Source organism: Hypomesus nipponensis, chromosome 2, assembly GCF_054491055.1.
Source record: "Hypomesus nipponensis isolate SF chromosome 2, ASM5449105v1, whole genome shotgun sequence".
Taxonomy (NCBI): Eukaryota; Metazoa; Chordata; class Actinopteri; order Osmeriformes; family Osmeridae; genus Hypomesus; species Hypomesus nipponensis.
The window spans coordinates 21,290,001-21,312,500 of NC_140362.1; the positions used below are offsets into that span (position 1 = coordinate 21,290,001).

The 22,500-nt window shown below is 53.3% G+C and overlaps 1 protein-coding gene across 1 annotated transcript in view; it reads right to left on the bottom strand.

The window, feature by feature from the left end:
• The window catches only part of grin2db (glutamate receptor, ionotropic, N-methyl D-aspartate 2D, b), a 33,380-nt gene that overhangs the window by 5,285 nt on the left and 5,595 nt on the right, over positions 1–22,500 (bottom strand). Inside the window, 9 exon segments of the mRNA XM_084668850.1 lie at positions 6,702–6,819; positions 7,548–7,617; positions 10,369–10,529; positions 11,386–11,615; positions 13,347–13,472; positions 14,694–14,847; positions 16,316–16,484; positions 17,758–17,963; positions 21,147–21,261. Of these exon segments, the coding sequence (XP_084524976.1) occupies positions 6,702–6,819; positions 7,548–7,617; positions 10,369–10,529; positions 11,386–11,615; positions 13,347–13,472; positions 14,694–14,847; positions 16,316–16,484; positions 17,758–17,963; positions 21,147–21,261 (1,349 nt within the window).

Genomic DNA, 22,500 nt, shown 5'->3' on the forward strand with positions numbered 1-22,500 from the left:
AGAGAGAGAGACAGAGAGAGAGCATGAAAGGGAGAGGAAGAGAGAAACAGAACAATGAAAGTGGCACAGAGATGTAGAATGGCCTCGACAACCTAATCTCAACATTGTAACAGGGAGCAAATGAGCAGAGGGGGGAAAGAGAGAAAGAGAGAGAGGCGGAGGGGTGAGGAGAGAGGGTTCGTGGGGGACAACGAGAGCGGAGAGAGGAGAGAGCGGGGCATTCCTTCTCTGGCCACGATCGCACCGTGTGTCGGGGGAAATGAGCGAGGGAAAGATGGAACAGGGAAGCAGAGATGGAGGATGAGAGGCAGAGATTGTGTCATTATGACAAACAGCAGGAACACTCCAGTCTGAAGAGAGGCATGATGGAGAGAGAGGAGAGAAAAAAGGAAATGTGCGTTTGTGTGTGTATATGTGTGAGAGAAAGAGAGAGAGGGGGAAATAGCGAGTGTGGAACAGAGACAGAAGTATACTAGATAGGGAAGGAGAGACAGAAGGAGAGAGAAGTGTGTAGAGATCATAATCATTTAATTGTGCTGGAGGGATGGTCAGAATCGCAATGGTGGTGAGGCTCCGGGGCTTTGAGGATTCTAACCCTACCAGGGACCCAACATGCCCGTCTTCCTTCACAACTACGTTTTCTCATTTATGAACTAGCCTACCCAGATGCACAGAGGGCCCAGCTCCTGCTCTGATTGGTTGGTAAATTGCCTGTGTAACCATAGCGATGGACAGCAAGCAGATGTATGATTCATGAAGGGATTAAAGAAGCATATTGGAGGGAAAAGCCTAACGAGACTTCTCTCTCTCTCTCTCTCTCCCCCCTCTCCCCCCTCTCCCTCTCTCTTTCTCGCCGTCTTTCTCTCTCTCCCACCTCTCCCTCTCTCTCCCTCTCCCTCCCCCCTCTCCCTCTCTCCCTCTCTCTCTCTCCCTTCTCTCCCTCTCTCTCCCCCTCTCCCTCTCTCTCTCTCTCTTTCCCCCTCTCCCTCTCTCTCCCTCTTTCATTCTCTCTCCCCCCTCTCCCCCCTCTCCCTCTCTCTTTCTCGCCGTCTTTCTCTCTCTCCCACCTCTCCCTCTCTCTCCCTCTCCCTCCCCCCTCTCCCTCTCTCTCTCCTTCTCTCTCTCTCCCCCCTCTCCCTCTCTTTCTCTCTCTTTCCCCCTCTCCCTCTCTCTCCCTCTTTCATTCTCTCTCCCCCCTCTCCCTCTCTTTCCCTCTTTCTCCCTCTCTCTCCTCCCTCTCCCTCTCTCTCTCTCCCCCTTCTTCCTCTCTCTCCCCCTTCTCCCTCTCGCTCCCTTTTCTAATTTACATCTCCATTTCTCCCTGCTCTCTCTCTCGTTTTCCGCTCTACTGCGATACAAAAGGGAACGCACAGCCGTTGACTCACAACAGCAGCGCCACAGAGGAGAGACGACTGGAGCAGGATGTGATGCAACCAGCAGGATGTGATGTAACCAACAGCCCTGCAGTCACAGTCACACATGTGCGAGGCCCCACCGTAATACCCATAAAACTGCTGTTAACCCCCCCCCCCGGCCCTGGTGCCCCCCCCCAGCCCTGGTGCCCCCCCCCCCCCCGGCCCTGGTGCCCCCCCCCAGCCCTGGTGCCCCCCCCCCCAGCCCTGGTGCCCCCCCCCCCCGGCCCTGGTGCCCCCCCCCGGCCCTGGTGCCCCCCCCCCCCCCAGCCCTGTTGGTGCCCAGGTTCCTGCTATCATCAGCTCAGCTCCAACACTTAAATGAAGCCGGCTCAGTCAGCTGTGTGATCTGACTAATGCTTCTTCTGTTGAAGCTCATTAGCCAATCAGCCGGCCCCTACAGCTACAGCAACAGATGGACGCTGACATGCTGCAGCAGTCCAACAGACGCAGGTAAAGCTGTGGTCTCTCTCTCTCTCTCTCTCTCTCTCTCTCTCTCTCTCTGTCTCTCTATCTCTCTCTCTCTATCTCTCTCCTTCTATCTCTCCCTCTCTCTATCTCTCACTTTATCTATCTCTCTGTGTCTGACTCTCTCTCACACACACACACACACACACACACACTCACACACACACACACACACACACACAGCTTTGTATGCACAGGACAGTGCACACTGCACACACAAAAAGAATCAGTAGATGAAACGTAACAACACTGGCAAAGTTCCTCACTTCAGCTTGGAGTGCATCTCCTTTCTCTCTTGACCTTCAACAACAACAACAGCAGCCTGTCCTGCCCTCTCCAGGATGGGGTAAACAGGCTCCCTGTCCTGGCCTCTCCAGGATGGGGTAAACAGGCTCCCTGTCCTGGCCTCTCCAGGATGGGGTAAACAGGCTCCCTGTCCTGCCCTCTCCAGGATGGGGTAAACAGGCTCCCTGTCCTGGCCTCTCCAGGATGGGGTAAACAGGCTCCCTGTCCTGGCCTCTCCAGGATGGGGTAAACAGGCTCCCTGTCCTGGCCTCTCCAGGATGGGGTAAACAGGCTCCCTGTCCTGGCCTCTCCAGGATGGGGTAAACAGGCTCCCTGTCCTGGCCTCTCCAGGATGGGGTAAACAGGCTCCCTGTCCTGCCCTCTCCAGGATGGGGTAAACAGGCTCCCTGTCCTGCCCTCTCCAGGATGGGGTAAACAGGCTCCCTGTCCTGGCCTCTCCAGGATGGGGTAAACAGGCTCCCTGTCCTGGCCTCTCCAGGATGGGGTAAACAGGCTCCCTGTCCTGCCCTCTCCAGGATGGGGTAAACAGGCTCCCTGTCCTGGCCTCTCCAGGATGGGGTAAACAGGCTCCCTGTCCTGGCCTCTCCAGGATGGGGTAAACAGGCTCCCTGTCCTGCCCTCTCCAGGATGGGGTAAACAGGCTCCCTGTCCTGGCCTCTCCAGGATGGGGTAAACAGGCTCCCTGTCCTGTCCTCTCCAGGATGGGGTAAACAGGCTCCCTGTCCTGCCCTCTCCAGGATGGGGTAAACAGGCTCCCTGTCCTGGCCTCTCCAGGATGGGGTAAACAGGCTCCCTGTCCTGGCCTCTCCAGGATGGGGTAAACAGGCTCCCTGTCCTGGCCTCTCCAGGATGGGGTAAACAGGCTCCCTGTCCTGGCCTCTCCAGGATGGGGTAAACAGGCTCCCTGTCCTGGCCTCTCCAGGATGGGGTAAACAGGCTCCCTGTCCTGGCCTCTCCAGGATGGGGTAAACAGGCTCCCTGTCCTGCCCTCTCCAGGATGGGGTAAACAGGCTCCCTGTCCTGGCCTCTCCAGGATGGGGTAAACAGGCTCCCTGTCCTGGCCTCTCCAGGATGGGGTAAACAGGCTCCCTGTCCTGCCCTCTCCAGGATGGGGTAAACAGGCTCCCTGTCCTGGCCTCTCCAGGATGGGGTAAACAGGCTCCCTGTCCTGTCCTCTCCAGGATGGGGTAAACAGGCTCCCTGTCCTGCCCTCTCCAGGATGGGGTAAACAGGCTCCCTGTCCTGCCCTCTCCAGGATGGGGTAAACAGGCTCCCTGTCCTGGCCTCTCCAGGATGGGGTAAACAGGCTCCCTGTCCTGTCCTCTCCAGGATGGGGTAAACAGGCTCCCTGTCCTGCCCTCTCCAGGATGGGGTAAACAGGCTCCCTGTCCTGCCCTCTCCAGGATGGGGTAAACAGGCTCCCTGTCCTGTCCTCTCCAGGATGGGGTAAACAGGCTCCCTGTCCTGTCCTCTCCAGGATGGGGTAAACAGGCTCCCTGTCCTGGCCTCTCCAGGATGGGGTAAACAGGCTCCCTGTCCTGGCCTCTCCAGGATGGGGTAAACAGGCTCCCTGTCCTGGCCTCTCCAGGATGGGGTAAACAGGCTCCCTGTCCTGCCCTCTCCAGGATGGGGTAAACAGGCTCCCTGTCCTGGCCTCTCCAGGATGGGGTAAACAGGCTCCCTGTCCTGCCCTCTCCAGGATGGGGTAAACGGGCTCCCTGTCCTGCCCTCTCCAGGATGGGGTAAACAGGCTCCCTGTCCTGCCCTCTCCAGGATGGGGTAAACAGGCTCCCTGTCCTGCCCTCTCCAGGATGGGGTAAACAGGCTCCCTGTCCTGCCCTCTCCAGGATGGGGTAAACAGGCTCCCTGTCCTGCCCTCTCCAGGATGGGGTAAACAGGCTCCCTGTCCTGCCCTCTCCAGGATGGGGTAAACAGGCTCCCTGTCCTGTCCTCTCCAGGAGGCTCAGACATGGCACTCACGTCGCTCCGCCTCTCTAAGCCCCGTCTCATCCCTCTGGCTCTCGGGCCACTCCACTCTGAGTGACCCCCACCTCCACCCTCCCTCCACCCCTGCCCCTTCCACCCTCCCTTCTTCCCTCCTTCAGAGTGGATGACTTGGTCCTTTAACTCTCTGCTTTCCCCCTCTCATCCAGGCAGGTATCCAGGCAGGCAGGCAGGCCTCAGTCTCTCTCTCTCTCTCTCTTGCCCTCTCCCTCTCTCTCTCCTTCTGGCTCTCTCACTGTTTTATTTGTTCATCCCTCTTTCTCATCCCTCTTCCTCTCTTACCCCCCCCACTGCCTGCCTCCCTCCCTCCCCCCCTCCAGCCAGCCGGCTGTCAGAGCTGCCAGGTGTGGGGTCAGGTGGAGCTGGATCTGGCACTATGGAGCTGGCATGCCCTGGACAGGAGCCTGGACATGCCAGACCTGTGTAGCGCCGGGCGCAGCAAACCATATCCTATAATCCCCCCCCCCCTCGTTATCATAGCTCCACAAACGCTCTGGCAAGGCACCTTGGAGTTCGATCAGCCAAATAATGAAGTTTAGTATTTAGTCACTCAACACTGTATGGTGTTCACTACCTCAGGCTTGAACGGAGGTAGACTGGATCAAAAGAGAGAGGGAGACAAGGATAGATGGAGAGACAGAAGGGGGGGGGGGAGAGACACGGATAGATCCAGAGAGAGAAAGAGAGAGAGGGGAGAGAGAGAGAGAGAGAGAGAGAGAGAGAGAGAGAGAGAGAGAGAGAGAGGAGAGAGAGAGAGATAATGCTGAGAGAAGCTCGCTCGTTCGTCTCAAGTGCTGCTTGATGTCAGATCAATAGAGGATCTCCAGGAACAGTGAAGAGAATCACAGGAGACGATGTAGAACAACACCCTCTCCACGCACCAGCGCACCATCCAGCCAATCACAGGCCAGCTCCAGACCGCCTCCCCCTTCCTCCCCTGGCTCTCTCCTCTGAGCACACAGCTGCTTCGCTCCTAGGAGCAGGACGTGTCATAGTGCGACACCGTAAAACAAACACTCAAAGTTTAGCACGGCGTGGAGCACCGCAGAGGGGCCGTTCAGTCGCAACAACCCACCTCCCCAACCCCCCTCCCGGGGAAACCAGAACGCAACACCCCTTTCTCTCCCTCCAGGAACTAATCCTCTGCTTTAGTAATCCTCTCCAATAACACCTCCCTATTACTAGATCCATTCCCATCTAATACTGTCCCATTACCGCCCAGCCAGCCAGCCAGCCAGCCACACATCCACATTGTTCCTGTAAAGTCTAGTCGAAGTAGCAACGAGGGCATGTCTCTCGCGCACATGTGCCAACAAACAGGAGAGACGACGACAGAGGGAACATGTTGCGACACGCCTGAACACGGTGTCTTCACAGGTCTGGGTATTCAGAGTCAGGTGGCTGAGCGGTGAGGGAATCGGGCTAGTAATCTGAAGGTCGCCAGTTCGATTTCCGGCCGTGCCAAATGACGTTGTGTCCTTGGGCAAGTCACTTCACCCTACTTGCCCCGGGGGAATGTCCCTGTACTTACTGTAAGTCGCTCTGGATAAGAGCGTCTACTAAATGTAAATGTAATTCAGCCGTCCACTGGCAACTTATTTAATAGATCTTGGCGCCAAATTGGCATTATGGCTGTGTCAGCAGCCAGAGTGCTGGGGACAGCTAAAGGGCTTTGTTTGCCACAACACGCACAAAGCCCATTTAAAACACACAGCCGATGCCAAACAGGGAGCATCCCATTGAGACGATTCAGAGGGTGTGTGTGTGGTGGACTGACAGCCCCAACATGACACACACACGCCCTTCTCTCCATCACAGGGATCAATCGCGTGCTTTAAGAGCTCTCTTTCCCTCTCACAGTCAGTAATCCTTCACATGAGGTCGGACGATGGACCAGCACAGGGCTGAAGCCACGTGCTTTTAAGCTTCATTCGTTCAGTACACGGTTTCAGTCGTGTTCAGTTTGTTTCCCTGCTTCTCTCCTCCTATGGTCTGTTTGTCTTCTCTGTCTAATAGGTGATGACTATAACACCCCCACAGAAGACGTGTTGAAGATCCCTTTGAGAAACACTGCACAGCAACTGAATCTTTTCCTTCACCGCCAGAGACCAGCGAAAGAGAGAGAGAGAGAGGGATGACTAGAGAGGGTTACGGATGTAAGTAACAGTCTTAAGAGCAGATAGTCCCAGCCCCAGTGGCATAGAGAGCCGCAAAGCTTTAAGGAGTTTTATTCCTCAACAATGCCTTTGACAGCACCACCCCCACCCCTATGTCCTCCTACCCCACCCACCCCCTCAGTCACACTGCACCAGGCAGCCAGGGCTCTCCCCCTCTCCTCCTCTCCCCCTCTCCCTCCCTCCCTCCCTCCCTCTCCCCCCTCCCTCCCTCCCTCCCTCCCTCCCCCCTCCTCTCCCCCTCCTCTCCCCCCTCCCTCCCCCCTCCCCCCTCTCCCTCCCTCCCTCTCCCTCCCCCCTCTCCCCCTCTCCCCCTCTCCCCCTCTCCCCCTCTCACCGTCTCCCACCAGTTGCAGCAGAGCCAGGTCTAAGGGTCGTTTCCAGCGGGAGTTCTTGTGGAGTGCGATGCCGTAGCCCGTGGTAGCAAACACCTTCCCCGAACCGATGGTCATCACCTAGGAGACACATCCACAAATGAACGGAGCGAACCGGCCACAACAGCTGCTGTTCTAAAAACGTTCACATTGAGTGATCTTGACATGATACGGTATAGTTTAGTACAGCACAGTGCAGCACAGCACAGTCTATTACAGCACAGTGCAGCACAGTGCAGAACAGTACAGTCTATTACAGCACAGTGCAGCACAGTGCAGAACAGTACAGTCTATTACAGCACAGTGCAGCACAGTGCAGAACAGTACAGTCTATTCCAGTACAGTGCAGCACAGTGCAGGACAGCACAGCACAGTCTATTACAGCACAGTGAAGTCTATTCCAGCACAGTGCAGCACAGTGCAGGACAGCACAGCACAGTCTATTACAGCACAGTGCAGTCTATTCCAGCACAGTGCAGCACAGTGCAGGACAGCACAGTGCAGTCTATTACAGCACAGTGCAGGACAGCAGAGTCTATTACAGCACAGTGCAGTCTATTCCAGCACAGTGCAGCACAGTGCAGGACAGCACAGTGCAGTCTATTACAGCACAGTGCAGTCTATTACAGCACAGTGCAGGACAGCACAGTCTATTACAGCACAGTGCAGCACAACATAGTCTATTACAGCACAACACAGTCTATTACAGCACAGTGCAGTCTATTACAGCACAGTGCAGCACAGTGCAGTCTATTACAGCACAGTGCAGCACAGTGCAGCACATGGTCTAAGGTCTGTCTGACTCTTACCTTACATCCCTCATCCTTCCTAGCCATGTAGTTGAGCACAGCAGCATCATAGATAAAAGCATCCAGCTTCCTGCAAGGGGACACAGGGGGCATGACTGTGTGGTTAGGAGGGGACACAGGGGGCATGACTGTGTGGTTAGGAGGGGACACAGGGGGCATGACTGTGTGGTTAGGAGGGGACACAGGGTCATGACTGTGTGGTTAGGAGGGGACACAGGGGGCATGACTGTGTGGTTAGGAGGGGACACAGGGGGCATGACTGTGTGGTTAGGAGGGGGGACAGGGGGCACGACTGTGTGGTTAGGAGGGGGGACAGGGGGCATGACTGTGTGGTTAGGAGGGGACACAGGGGGCATGACTGTGTGGTTAGGAGGGGACACAGGGGGCATGACTGTGTGGTTAGGAGGGGACACAGGGGGCATGACTGTGTGGTTAGGAGGGGACACAGGGTCATGACTGTGTGGTTAGGAGGGGACACAGGGGGCATGACTGTGTGGTTAGGAGGGGACACAGGGGGCATGACTGTGTGGTTAGGAGGGGGGACAGGGGGCACGACTGTGTGGTTAGGAGGGGGGACAGGGGGCATGACTGTGTGGTTAGGAGGGGACACAGGGGGCATGACTGTGTGGTTAGGAGGGGACACAGGGGGCATGACTGTGTGGTTAGGAGGGGACACAGGGGGCATGACTGTGTGGTTAGGAGGGGGGACAGGGGGCACGACTGTGTGGTTAGGAGGGGACACAGGGGGCATGACTGTGTGGTTAGGAGGGGGGACAGGGGGCATGACTGTGTGGTTAGGAGGGGGGACAGGGGGCATGACTGTGTGGTTAGGAGGGGACACAGGGGGCATGACTGTGTGGTTAGGAGGGGGGACAGGGGGCATGACTGTGTAGTTAGGAGGGGACACAGGGGGCATGACTGTGTGGTTAGGAGGGGACACAGGGGGCATGACTGTGTGGTTAGGAGGGGGGACAGGGGGCATGACTGTGTAGTTAGGAGGGGACACAGGGGGCATGACTGTGTGGTTAGGAGGGGGGACAGGGGGCATGACTGTGTGGTTAGGAGGGGACACAGGGGGCATGACTGTGTGGTTAGGAGGGGACACAGGGGGCATGACTGTGTGGTTAGGAGGGGGGACAGGGGGCATGACTGTGTAGTTAGGAGGGGACACAGGGGGCATGACTGTGTGGTTAGGAGGGGGGACAGGGGGCATGACTGTCTGGTTAGGAGGGGACACAGGGGGCATGACTGTCTGGTTAGGAGGGGACACAGGGAGGCATGACTGTGTGGTTAGGAGGGGGGACAGGGGGCATGACTGTGTGGTTAGGAGGGGACACAGGGGGCATGACTGTGTAGTTAGGAGGGGACACAGGGAGGCATGACTGTGTGGTTAGGAGGGGACACAGGGGGCATGACTGTCTGGTTAGGAGGGGACACAGGGGGCATGACTGTGTGGTTAGGAGGGGACACAGGGGGCATGACTGTGTGGTTAGGAGGGGACACAAGCGGAGGGACAGAGTGGGGTCGTTCTCTAGGAAGGCCCAGAGAATGACCCAGGAGGAGCATGAGAACAGAGGAAAGTGTAACCGAGGGGAACATAAAAGGAGGAACATGGAAAAATGTTAGATCAGGAAGGAAGGAGAACTACAGAGGGAGAGATGAAGAAAGAGAGCGTGAAAGAGAGATCCAGAGAGAGGGAGGAATAGAGAGCGTGATAGACTGAGCCGCAAGCAAAGAGGTGGGGGGAGGGGGAGGGAGAATGTGCTCACTTCAGGGGGAAAACACACATGGGGAGAGTGATGAGGATTATAAAGTTTCAGTACAGACACACTGTGAGAGCGCAGGGAAGGAAGACAGAGACCAGGGGAGGAGAGGGAGGGAGAGCAGGGAAGGAAGACAGAGACCAGGGGAGGAGAGGGAGGGAGAGCAGGGAAGGAAGACAGAGACCAGGGGAGGAGAGGGAGGGAGAGCAGGGAAGGAAGACAGAGACCAGGGGAGGAGAGGGAGGGAGAGCAGGGAAGGAAGACAGAGACCAGGGGAGGAGAGGGAGGGAGAGCAGGGCGGAGGTGGAGCAAGAACCTAACAGATATGAGGGGTGGAGGAGAGAAAGGACGGAGAAAGAGGAAGGAGAGACAGAAAGCATCTCATTTCCAACCACATGAACACTGGACTATGTCTGGGGTGGAGAGGCGACGGGGGGAGACATGATGACAGAGGCTTAGCTGAAAGCAAATTGTACAGATTATCCAACACACATGACTTGTAATACAGATTTAACCAGAAAAAGAAGTGTATTTGTGTCTCTGTGTGTGTGAAAGGAGAGAAAGAGAAAGGGGGAAGAGAGAGAGAGAGAGGGGAGAGAGAGGGGGAGAGAGAGAGAGAGAGAGAGAGAGAGAGAGAGAGAGAGAGAGAGAGAGAGAGAGAGAGAGAGAGAGAGAGAGAGAGAGAGAGAGAGAGAGAGAGAGAGAGGGAGAGAGAGAGGGGAGAGAGAGAGAGAGAGAGAGAGAGAGAGAGACAGAGAGAGAGAGAGAGAGAGAGAGAGAGAGAGAGAGAGAGAGAGAGAGAGAGAGAGAGAGAGAGAGAGAGAGAGAGAGAGAGAGAGAGAGAGAGAGAGAGAGAGAGAGAGAGAGAGGGGGAGAGAGAGGGGGAGAGAGAGAGAGAGAGAGAGAGAGAGAGAGAGAGAGAGAGAGAGAGAGAGAGAGAGAGAGAGGTAAGGGGAAAGTAGCCAGACAAAGTGTGTGAATAAGAGAATCAAAATTAATGGAACACATGGAGAAGAGGACAGACAGGCAGACAGACAGACAGACAGACAGACACAGACCCAGTCTTGAGTTGAACTAGGGCCTGATCCACTCCTCTCTGGTTGTATTTGACCATGTACTGGTGCATGTCTGGGTAGTTGGAACGGATGTTCTTCTCCGTGCTCCCGTTGGGCACCGTGCCAAACTTCAGAGGGGGGTACTGCTCCGTGGGGTGCTGGAACTGGAGGGGGGGAGGGTGAGAAGGGGGGAAGGGGGGGAGGGGTGGGACATGAGATGGAGCAGACTGCGGACCAATCTGTCACACCTATTTCTGTCCCCGTAACAGACCACTCTTACTGTTCCCTGTCTAGGGACTGGGTCTAGAAGACTGAAGAAGAGGAAGGTGTGTAGGTCTGACACATATGTGCACTTCATGAAGACAGAGGTCTAACATACACAAAGCCTTCTGTGTTCCTTGTGTGTCTTCTGTGATGTTTCATTTTGCAACAAAATATTATTTCAAAACCTTACCTTTTAAAAGTTTTTGTAGAAATTAGATTTCAAACCTTCTGAAACGTTTTTTTCAAAAACAATTTTTCAAGTTTTCGAAACGTTTTCCCAAACTTTTTTCAAACCTTATGTTTTCCCCACTATGATACAAGCCAGAAAACAGTGTATTCTATTGTGTCTGTATTCACATTGAAATTCAGACATTGATGTGAGCCCCATGACTGTCATGAATGTCACAATGTCCAAATGCAAACACACAAGAATTTACATGTCGGGACAGGTTAAGTTTGGGACGGTTCATTTTGTACTTCGGGACGGTCCTAGGACAGTGAGGAAAAACGTTAGTTGCGACCCCTTGTCACGTATACACTGTGTCGTGTAACATGTCCATGATTGGAAATGACATAAACCCACTCGACACTATACCACAGAAATACAACCATATTGTTCTGTTCATTTCTGTTTTGTCCTGTTTCCATTCTGCTCTACTGCCTCACATCATTCTCTATTCCCTTCCATCCATCCAGTTCCATTATTCCATCCTACTTTATTCTGCTTTGATCCTTCTATTCTGTATGCGCTGGTACCTTCTTGTCGGAGAGTCCAGACACGGTGTCTATGTACTCCTCTTGGATCATGAAGGCAGCCAGGTTGGCTGTGTAAGAGGCCAAGAAGATGACGGCGAAGAAGGCCCAGATGAGCACCATGATCTTGCTGGTGGTTCCTCGGGGGTTCTCCACAGGGACCGAGTTGTTGAAGACGATGGCCCACAGCAGCCACACTGACTTCCCTATGGTGAAGGTGGAGCCGCCCGATTCTGCAAGGACAGGGGGGACACAGGGTGAGGAGGGTGGGGGAGAGAGGGTGTGGTGGGGGGGAGGAGGTCAGAAGGGTGGGGGAGAGAGGGTGTGGTGGGGGGGGAGAGGGTGTGGTGGGGGAGAGAGGGTGTGGTGGGGGTGGAGGAGGTCAGAAGGGTGGGGGAGAGAGGGTGTGGTGGGGGGGAGAGGGTGTGGTGGGGGGGAGAGGGTGTGGTGGGGGGGAGAGGGCGTGGTGGGGGAGAGAGGGTGTGGTGGGGGTGGAGGAGGTCAGAAGGGTGGGGGAGAGAGGGTGTGGTGGGGGGGAGAGGGTGTGGTGGGGGAGAGAGGGTGTGGTGGGGGAGAGAGGGTGTGGTGGGGGGGAGAGGGCGTGGTGGGGGAGAGAGGGTGTGGTGGGGGTGGAGGAGGTCAGAAGGGTGGGGGAGAGAGGGTGTGGTGGGGGGGAGAGGGTGTGGTGGGGGAGAGAGGGTGTGGTGGGGGTGGAGGAGGTCAGAAGGGTGGGGGAGAGAGGGTGTGGTGGGGGGGGGAGGGTGTGGTGGGGGGGAGAGGGTGTGGTGGGGGGGAGAGGGTGTGGTGGGGGAGAGAGGGTGTGGTGGGGGAGAGAGGGTGTGGTGGGGGTGGAGGTGGCCATAGACAGATGTCCCTACCTCTACAACCATAAAAGATTCTTTGGTTTTCCCTGTGTGGAACCCTTCAGGTTCAAGGTCGAACCTGTTTATCCACAAAAGGATTTGGCTTGAATCATTTTGAACAAATAAAAGTTCAACGAGAAATTGGACAAAAATATATTTTAGGTTGTTTTTGAATCAATGGATTCTGTCAAAGATACGAGCGACCCCAGTCTCTCTGGCGTGCAGAGAGTCCAGTACAGGAAGACGTGGCAGTCCAGACCACCATTAGACTTGCCAAATATCATTAGCAGATTCTGCTTCCAGGCTGCAGCCGTCGATCCAGCTCCGCTGGAGATGAACTGAATTACAAACACCCTGAATGATTCATTGCCGAATCCTGCAGATTCCTCGACTCTGCCACTCCCAAGCCCTGTCAATAAATATTGAACTCAACAGCTTTCAGCTTGACTACGTGATCACACACTTGATTACACCCACCACGATGAAACTCACACCAAAGGAGGGATCGAGGACCTGAGTTTTTCCAGAGATGGGAGTAAGAGGTGAGGAGGGGTGAGCAGGGGTGAGGAGGGGTGAGGGGACACACGGAGGGGGGGAGGATGAAGAGGTAAGATATGGACAGCACAGCATCCTTGCAGTAAGAAGGAGAGAGTGAGAGTAGATTTTGGACGGAGGCTCAAGGCATACTGAACATCACCAGGGTGCAAACTGCACTGCTGAATAATATATGTCTCCTTCAATATTAAAAAATATAGGCCTGCAGTGTAACATGAGAGAACCCATCACCCTGTGGGAGGCACACACACATGCGTACACACACACACACCTTCACACCAATGTACACAAACAGACACGCAACACAGCTTCCAGGGCAAAATGAGTCATGTAATCATTCACAATGGTGCTCGACTTGACAAGCTCCACACCTATGACGACCGTCGGTGAAACTGGCCTGACTGTTCTCCAGCAGAGAGCTGCTTAGACAGAGATTTTCAAGAATGTTTACCGACTTGATCCTTACAACAACAAGCGTGCAGTGATGAAGCGCGTTTTGGCCTGCTTTCTGAGTTAGGGACAGGCACGGGCGGAGCCATCACTCACTCTTGCCACTCTGCAGACTGCGGTTGTAGCCCACAGGGCTGAGGAACTCAAAGATGAAGACGGTCACAGCAACCACGGTCAGACACATGACGAACATCATCACCCACACCGCCGGACTGTAGGGCTCTGAGGAGAGGAGAGGAGGGTAGGAGAGGAGAGGAGGAGAGGAGAGGAGAGGAGGAGAGGAAAAGAGGAGAGGAGGGGAGAGGAGAGGAGAGGAGAGGAGGAGAGGAGAGGAGAGGAGAGGAGAGGAGAGGAGAGGAGGAGAGGAGGAGAGGAGAGGAGGAGAGGAGGGGAGGGGAGGGGAGAGGAGGAGAGGAGAGGAGAGGAGAGGAGAGGAGAGGAGAGGAGAGGAGAGGAGAGGAGAGGAGAGGAGAGGAGAGGAGAGGAGAGGAGAGGAGAGGAGAGGAGAGGAGAGGAGAGGAGGAGGAGAGTAAAAGAGGAGAGGAGGAGAGGAGAGGAGAGGAGAGGAGAGGAGAGGAGAGGAGAGGAGAGGAGGGGAGGGGAGAGGAGGGGAGGGGAGGGGAGGGGAGGGGAGGGGAGAGGAGGAGAGGAGAGGAGAGGAGAGGAGAGGAGAGGAGAGGAGAGGAGAGGAGAGGAGAGGAGAGGAGAGGAGAGGAGAAAAGAAAAGAAAAGAGGAGAGGAGAGCAGAAGCAATGTGGAGAACAAACACGTCATGGACAGAGAAACCATCAGAGCAACCACAATCTCCAGAACTCCATGAGCGAACCAATCAGTGTTACTTGACTGTTTCTGTGTTTTCCAATCAGCACAGCTCAGTGTAATTCAGCCCAATAAGCCTGAGCTCCCAACGGACCACTTGAGCTGCTGACTGAGTGAAAATACAAGATGAGACGACAGGAAAGGCTGAGCAAGAAAACAGCATAAAGGCAAGGAAAGCCCATTGCCCAAACAATACCTCAACCCCATTGTTGTAGAACGGAAAAATAACCACAGGCTACAACTTGTTTTCTCATTGACTTCATTGATGCCGAAGCTTCTGCATGGTTCATAACTGCTGATGCGTCAATGGGGGAGCATGAACCAGACTGGAACCTCGGACCAGAGGAGCTGCTTCCTGTCTGGCTGCTTCCTGTCTGGGTGCTTCCTGTCTGGGTGCTTCCTGTCTGGCTGCTTCCTGTCTGGCTGCTTCCTGTCTGGCTGTTTCCTGCCTGGCTGCTTCCTGTCTGGCTGCTTCCTGTCTGGGTGCTTCCTGTCTGGGTGCTTCCTGTCTGGGTGCCTTTTGTCTGGCTGCTTCCTGTCTGGGTGCTTCCTGTCTGGCTGCTTCCTGTCTGGGTGCTTCCTGTCTGACTGCTTCCTGTCTGGGTGTTGCGTTTCTCGACCTACCCAGGAAAGCTGAGGGCGACACCGTCCCGTTGCTACGGGAGACCATGACGCTGATGCCGGTCTCCACAAAGGGGACGGAGAAGTCCACCACCTCCGAGCGCTCCTCGTTGATGGTCAGGGAGCCGATGGCCATGTCCGCTCGCTTGTACACCACCTGGAGGCGTGGAGGAGCAAATGCAGTTAGGAAGGAGAGCTGGGAGGTGGGCAGACAGGGGACAGATTCATGGTCAGGTTTCTCCAGGGAGAGGATCTCAGCCTCAGGGAAGCAGCAGAGCCTACGGTGCTCTGAGGGCCTCAGAGCCCAGACCTTCAGACCCATCAACCGCTTAGAGAGGCAGTCTCAGAGCCCAGACCTTCAGACCCACTAACCGCTTAGAGAGGCAGTCTCAGAGCCCAGACCTTCAGACCCACCAACCGCTTAGAGAGGCAGTCTCAGAGCCCAGACCTTCAGACCCACCAACCGCTTAGAGAGGCAGTCTCAGAGCCCGGGGCCTCGAGCAGACCGCCTGAGCGGATGACATCACCTTACTGCTGTTGCAAACAGCTCTACCTGAGAGCAGAGCAAAGTGTTCCCCAGAACAGACCCCAACCTCGCTCCAGGGAGGGGAGGGGCTCTCTCTCCACGCTTATCCTCCACATCTCTTTATCATACAAAGTGAGTTAGCCCCCCACACCCACCCATCCCCCCCCCCACCCACCCCACCTTCAAATAGGAAAACGCTGTGTGTGCTGATAGAGTAAGTGAAATGTTAATCTACATTAGACATGGCACATCCGCACTTCAGAGCAAATCAGCAGAAAGAAGCGAACGAAGCAGAAAGCAGCGCCGCGGCTCTGCCAAGTCTGGATTACCTGATCAAAGAACGGCAGGCTTTGGTACATCTGATCAAAAGACAGAAATTAGCCTGAGAAAATGAAACGCACTTAGGCCTTTTGCATGTGAATGTGGGTGGATAGACGACGCTGGCCCCAGACCAAGCCGGCGTCACGGTGATGTCGAGGGACGAGCGAAGGAACCCGCTCGACCATTGTTCTCGATCACATGGCAACGAGCCTTTGCCAAATTCCCTTTAGGACGTAGCGACACAGCAGGACGCCTCAATCAAACAAGGACCACACCTCACTCCCACAGGGTGAGAGACTGTAAATGTGTGTGTGTGTGTGTATGTGTGTGTGTGTGTGTGGGGGGGGGGGGGGCACATGTATGAGTGGGTCTGTGTAGGGGGAGCACACACATAAGTGTAAACATTATACAGTGTCTGTATCTATGTCAGGCCTGTCTGCCTGAATTCCTGTGTACTATGCAAGTGTGTGTGTGTGTGTGTGTGTGTGTGTGTGTGTGTGTGTATGTAATAAATGATGGCTGTCTGAGTGCTGGCTGTGGTTAAGGGTCCATAACTCTCTTAGTGATTGATGTGGCATGCAGCATTTAACTGGTAGCCCCAGAGGTAGGAGCAGAGGCCAGAGAATGCTGGGACATGGAAAAGAAAAGCAACACACACACACACACACACACACTATCTCTGCTGCAGCATCACACTCTCACACACACTCCTAACCCAGACACCCGCACATGCTCAGATCACATTTCCAGCATCACAGTTCCATCGACAGAGACTTACTTCTCCAATCATGCCGTTCCAAACTCCATCAATCTTCTTTCCATGCTTGCCATTGGTCACCAGGTAGAGGTCGTAGGTAAAACCCACAATCTTAGCCAATCGCTTGAGGATGTCAATACAGAAGCCTTTGCAGCATTGTTTCTTAACGGTCTCACCCTCCTGGATTGCACTGTGACACACACACACACACGCACACACACACACACACACACAAAGAGAGGGGGAAGTGTCAGCCGTGGGAGAAAGTTGGAGCAGAAACAGTGATGACTAACGGAAGAAAACCAACGAAATAAAGAGAGGTAAAGGTGATTAATAGCTTTTCCATAACTCTTAAATAGTGCTGCGGTAAGATCTCCACTCTCATCCATTCCGAAACTGATGAACCACAAACCCACATGTATACACCTTGTCATTTAGAAAACGCTGTTCAACACTGGTCTACCAGAAAATCATCCGCCAAGTCATATTTCCATTGATGAGTTACGCATGATGTAAATGTGCAGCTGTGATGGTGTTTCATCTATCGTTTCAGGATTCACGCATCAGAGGTAAACACATTTTCTCAGAAATTGCAAAAATGTGCTCTCTACAGACATTGATCATAACTTGTTGTGCACTGAGAGCAAATGTTACAAAAACACCTCAATACGGTCAGGTCTAGAATTTACTGGGAAGTTAGAAACATGACTTTTAATAACCAGAAGAGATTATGCCAACCCTTAGCTATTGCTCTCTTAACCTACACTTATATTGTAAGGCCTGTGCTTTTTTTTCATCGACAGACGACAGGACGCCCTCATGGAGATCTCTCCCGTTTACAGATTTTTGTTAGAAACTGAGAAAGACATGTTACAATAGACTAGTTAGCTCTACTGCTCAAATCTGTTCGATAGCTAGCTAGTGATAGCGGAGGCGATGACGTATACTGATGCGCGTGAGGGTTGGCTGTGATTGGATGATGATGGGTGTCGGCGATCATTCTCAAGTGTTGTGATCAGCACTGCTGCTGTTGCTGTTGTATCAGTCATGATTAGATCAGCGTAGCAGTCAATACACGGGACAAGGGGTCAGGTATGGGACAAATCAATTAGGGTCAATATAAGGGACGTCCAGGCTAATACCGGACAGTTGGCAACCCTATCTACAACGACTGCATCCACTCTGGTGTTCAACAGACCAACGCTCTGCACAATGCCTTTTCAGCAGAACAGGAATCTTTCAACAGTCTGTTAACATAAATGGAAAAATGAAAAGGGCTGATTCTATTACGGCAATTCACTGGGTCGATGATAAAAAATAATAATACAAATAAAAAAACATTAATTCAATCGATCTAAAAAAAAATCAATCGAACAGCACTTTTCCAAATCCGCTCCTTCTAATCATCATAATCTAATCTCATTGGTCCAGGTTGATCTTTGACCCCCTGGGCTGGCAGTCACCTGACGTTGAGAGGTCTCCGGCAGGGAACGGAGTCGCGGATGCAGGTCCCGGAGGCGGGATCGGCCGGCTCCACGATGACGAAGGGCCGCTCCTCCAGCGTGACCACGCGCAGGTGCTGAGCGTCGTCCGGGGGCTGGAGGAAGGGGCCATACCGGGAGCCTGCTGGGTAACGGAGTCTCAAGATGCCGTTCTCCCACCAACCTACCTGGGGAAACAGACCCAGAGAGGGATGGACAGGGAGGATGGACACACACTAACACACACTAACACACACTAACACACACTAACACACACACACACTTACACACACTAACACACACTTACACATACTAACATACACTAACACACACTTACACATACTAACACACACTAACACACACTTACACACACTAATACACACTAACACACACTTACACACACTAACACACACTTACACATACTAACACACACTAAAATACGCACACACTAACACACAGTAACACACACAGACAGACTCATATATATACTAACAAACACACTCGACACGTCCACAAAAAACACACAACAAATTTCTATAAACCAAACTTTTGCTTTCACTGTACTCGCTAACTCTCGGTATACTATACACACTCAGGGTAGTTTGAAAAACACACAAGCGCATTGCTGTGTCTAAGCCAGTCAGGCTGTAGAGGACGGGAGAGTTGGGCAGTCAAGCCCTGTGTACTGAGGAGAGGGGGAGAGGGGGAGAGGGGGAGAAGGGGAGAGAGAGAGAGAGAGAGAGAGAGAGAGAGAGAGAGAGAGAGAGAGAGAGAGAGAGGGAGAGGGAGAGGGAGAGGGAGAGGGAGAGGGAAAGGGAGAGACAGAGAGACAGAGAGACAGAGAGACAGAGAGAGAGGGAAAGAGGGAGAGAGGGAGAGAGGGAGAGAAAGGGAGAGAAAGGGAGAGAAAGGGAGAGAAAGGGAGAGAGAGGGTGAGAGAGGGAGAGAGAGACAGAGAAACCATGACACTGACGATGTTTCGACCATGTTTCGACCGCAGCCCTCAACAGACGCTCAATCCAAACACCCTCAGGAGAGAAGAGACAGGAAACAGATACCCCAGACAGGGCAAGAACACTCACACACACACACACACACACACACACACTCACACACACACACACACACACACACACACACACACACACACACACAGACACACACACACACACACAGACACACACAGACACACACAAACAAGCAAAGCAAAACAAAACAAAACCCTGTGACAGGAATTGTGTTTCTGAGAAAATGGTTTGTTGTGCCCGTCAATGACACAGCTAATTGAACAGATCAGGGGCTAATTATTATTGTGAACACTGTGGATGATTCAGCCCAGCTAGATAATAATGCTGATGGTCTGTAATGCTGGGTTAGGGTGCAGTGGTGAGCAGGGTATTCAGAGCACTGTGTCACTTTTGCATGAGTCAAGCAGGGCTGCGTTTACGAGCGCTAACGTTCCTTAACATCCGTTAACATACTGGAACACCCACTGCTGCAACTTCTCTCTTTTCGGCTGGACCACAAATTGCCTCTCAGAAGACATTCGAGTTCTCTACGTTTAAATAAGTCTACGTCTAAGTTCTCCGGCAGGAGTGAGTGGTGAAGGATATGGAGTTACGTTAAGCACGGTTCTGCGGTATTTCAGTAAGCTGAGCTGGATGCTCGTGGGCCCTAGGTAATGGTGCAGTCATTGTAAACATTAAATATTCAGGGAGAGCCAACAGTGTGGATGTGCATAATAGGCAGATACCGGAGCCTTATCCTCTGTGTGCGTGTGTGTGTGTGCACGTGTGTGTGTGCACGTGTGCCCCTGCGCCTGCCTGTGTGTGTGCTGTGTGCTGTGTGTGTGTGTGTGCTGTGTGCTGTGTGTGTGTGTGTGTGTGTGTGTGTGTGCTGTGTGTGTGTGTGCTGTGTGTGTGTGCTGTGTGCTGTGTGTGCTGTGTGTGTGTGTGCTGTGTGCTGTGTGTGTGTGTGTGTGTGTGCTGTGTGTGTGTGTGTGTGTGTGTGTGTGTGTGTGCTGTGTGTGTGTGTGTGTGTGTGTGTGTGCGTGCAGACCATGTGTGAGGGCTGGTGTCTTGCCCTGGGTTTACTGATGAGGACTGAGGACCAGAGCTGGGGCCCCTAATTGAAAGGGATTCAAAGGAAACCGTAGGAGTCAGCATGATATGACAGGCTGGGACTGGACTCTGGTGGGCTGTTAAAACCAGCAGGAGCTTGAGAACCAGGAATGTGTGTGCATGCGTGTGTGAGAGAGTGAGAGGAATGTGTCTGTGTCTAAAGGTATGTATGTGCAAGTATTACAAACAATGTGCTCATGCGGTTTGTGTGTGTGTGTGTGTGTGTGTGTGCGTGTGAGTGTGTTGTTAGAAGAACGAGCATCTCTCTCGTCTGAGACTGACAGAAGTGAAATCTTGCAGTGTGAAAAACACACACACACACACCGCACATCTCCAACAGGTGACAGGGGCTTGTATTAAGGATTTCTGAACAAAACACAGCTTTATAAAATATGCATGACATGTCAGCAGTGGAAAATATGGGTAGACACACATCCAGACACACACACGGCAAGTGGCTATGCTAGCTCCAGGATCCAAATGCTGATGTTACGAAGCAGTAACTGTCATGTGAGGCTCGTTCCTCTTTCATGTGCTAAACATCCTCCTCAGGTACATCTCCTCCTCTCGCCTTACACTCGTCTCCATGGACACAACACTGTCTGACCTTTGAACCCATCTGCCGGGCAGAAACACCGGTATTACCACAGCAAGACACACGGGAGGAACAGGAAATCACTGCAGCCGTTTTCAACAAGAGATGAGCAAGGAAAACAGGCTGCTTAAACGAGAACACGAGTATGGATTGTAGAGATTAGCCTGCTGAAGGACAGAGTTTAACCAGAGGTGTTTGTGTGTGCATCCGTGTGGAAGTTAGTGTGCCTGCGCGTGTATGTGTGCATGTGTGTGTGTGCATGTGTGTGTGTGTGTGCCTGTGTGTCTTGATACTTTACATTGATAAAAGATATGAGATGCAAAGAGACACTGGTATCTAAACCCAAACAGAGAGACCAGAGAAGAGTCATGCTGTGTTGACATTTGGCCGGTCTCCCTTTCTGCCTCAGGCCTGCTTGACCTGTGGTAAACTCCACCTGATCTACAACCACACTGACTCTCCTGCTTTTGCTCTGAAGCTGCAAATTCTCTGTCTCTACATCCATGAAAGGATCCCTTCCTTAGGTCATCTTCCCGACCCGCACAAGCGAGCCAAAGACTGTGCTGGGTAGTGGGGCTAAAGCCTAAGGAACAACAAGTAACAGGAAGTGAGGCAGAGTCTCCAGAGAGCCGCAGGAAGTGATGTAAGATCCTTACGTCCTCCCAGCCTCGTCCGGGTGTGTAGGAGATGACGTCCAGATAGGGGTTGGCAAGGTAACCGTCGCTGTTGAAGGAGTAGTCCCGCCCACCCAGCGTGATGTTGTTGAAATACCTGAGAGATCAGGGAGAGAGGGAGGAGGAGGAGGACAGAGGGAGGAGGAGAGGAGTGAGGGAGGAGGAGGACAGAGGGAGGAGGAGGAGAGAGGGAGGAATAGGAGGAGAGAGGGAGGAGGAGAGAGGGAGGAGGAGGAGAGAGAGAGGAGGAGAGAGAGAGGAGGAGAGAAGGAGGAGAGAGGGAGGAGGAGAGAGGAGAGAGGGAGGAGGAGACAGGGAAGAGGAGACAGGGAGGAGGAGGAGGAGAGAGAGAGGAGGAGAGAGAGAGGAGGAGAGAAGAAGGAGGAGAGAGGGAGGAGGAGAGAGGGAGGAGGAGACAGGGAAGAGGAGGAGAGAGGAGAGCAAACAAAGGACAGAAAAATAGAGACAGAGAGTTTTTAGGATGAATGATACGTTTCTAACCCATGTTCAGTGTTCAGCTGTCTCGTGTTGTAGTCTGTTGTGGTTCGGAGCTAAACATCCACAGCAGCTGGAAGCCAGTCCCACCTGATCCATTAACCAGATACACATGATCACATGATCACATGATCACATGATCAGACACGCCACTGCCAGCACTCTGAAGGGACACCCCGACTCAGCTGCTCATCCCAGATCAGAATAAAACACAAAGATGTCTAACTGTCCTCATCACAGACCAATCACCTTCCAGGTGTCCAGGTCAACCTGCAGTAGCAGACACCAGACAGCAGGGAGCACTGCTAAGATCAAGAGACTCTCAAGATAAAGACCACTTCATTGCTCTGACTTGTCCTGTGTTTTGTCCTTTCTATGGCGCGTGTAGTACAGGCCTTCAATGTCGCTGTGAATCCTTCAGAGGCAGTAGAACTAGACGAGACCTGGATCTAACTGCTACTGGGTGAGATTCTACCCTGGATCTACTTCCTGTGGTCTGGTTCTACTTCCTGTGGTCTGGTTCTACTTCCTGTGGTCTGGTCCTACTTCCTGTGGTCTGGTTCTACTTCCTGTGGTCTGGATCTACTTCCTGTGGTCTGGTTCTACTTCCTGTGGTCTGGATCTACTTCCTGTGGTCTGGTTCTACTTCCTGTGGTCTGGTTCTACTTCCTGTGGTCTGGATCTACTTCCTGTGGTCTGGTTCTACTTCCTATGGTCTGGGCCTCTTCTGTCTGGGCACAGGGGATAGTAAGTGGACAAGACGACCAGCGGTGCTTGAGCAACCAATTACAACATGGCTGCTGCCTGTCTGCATGTTCGAAATGGAATAAATCAAGGTCCT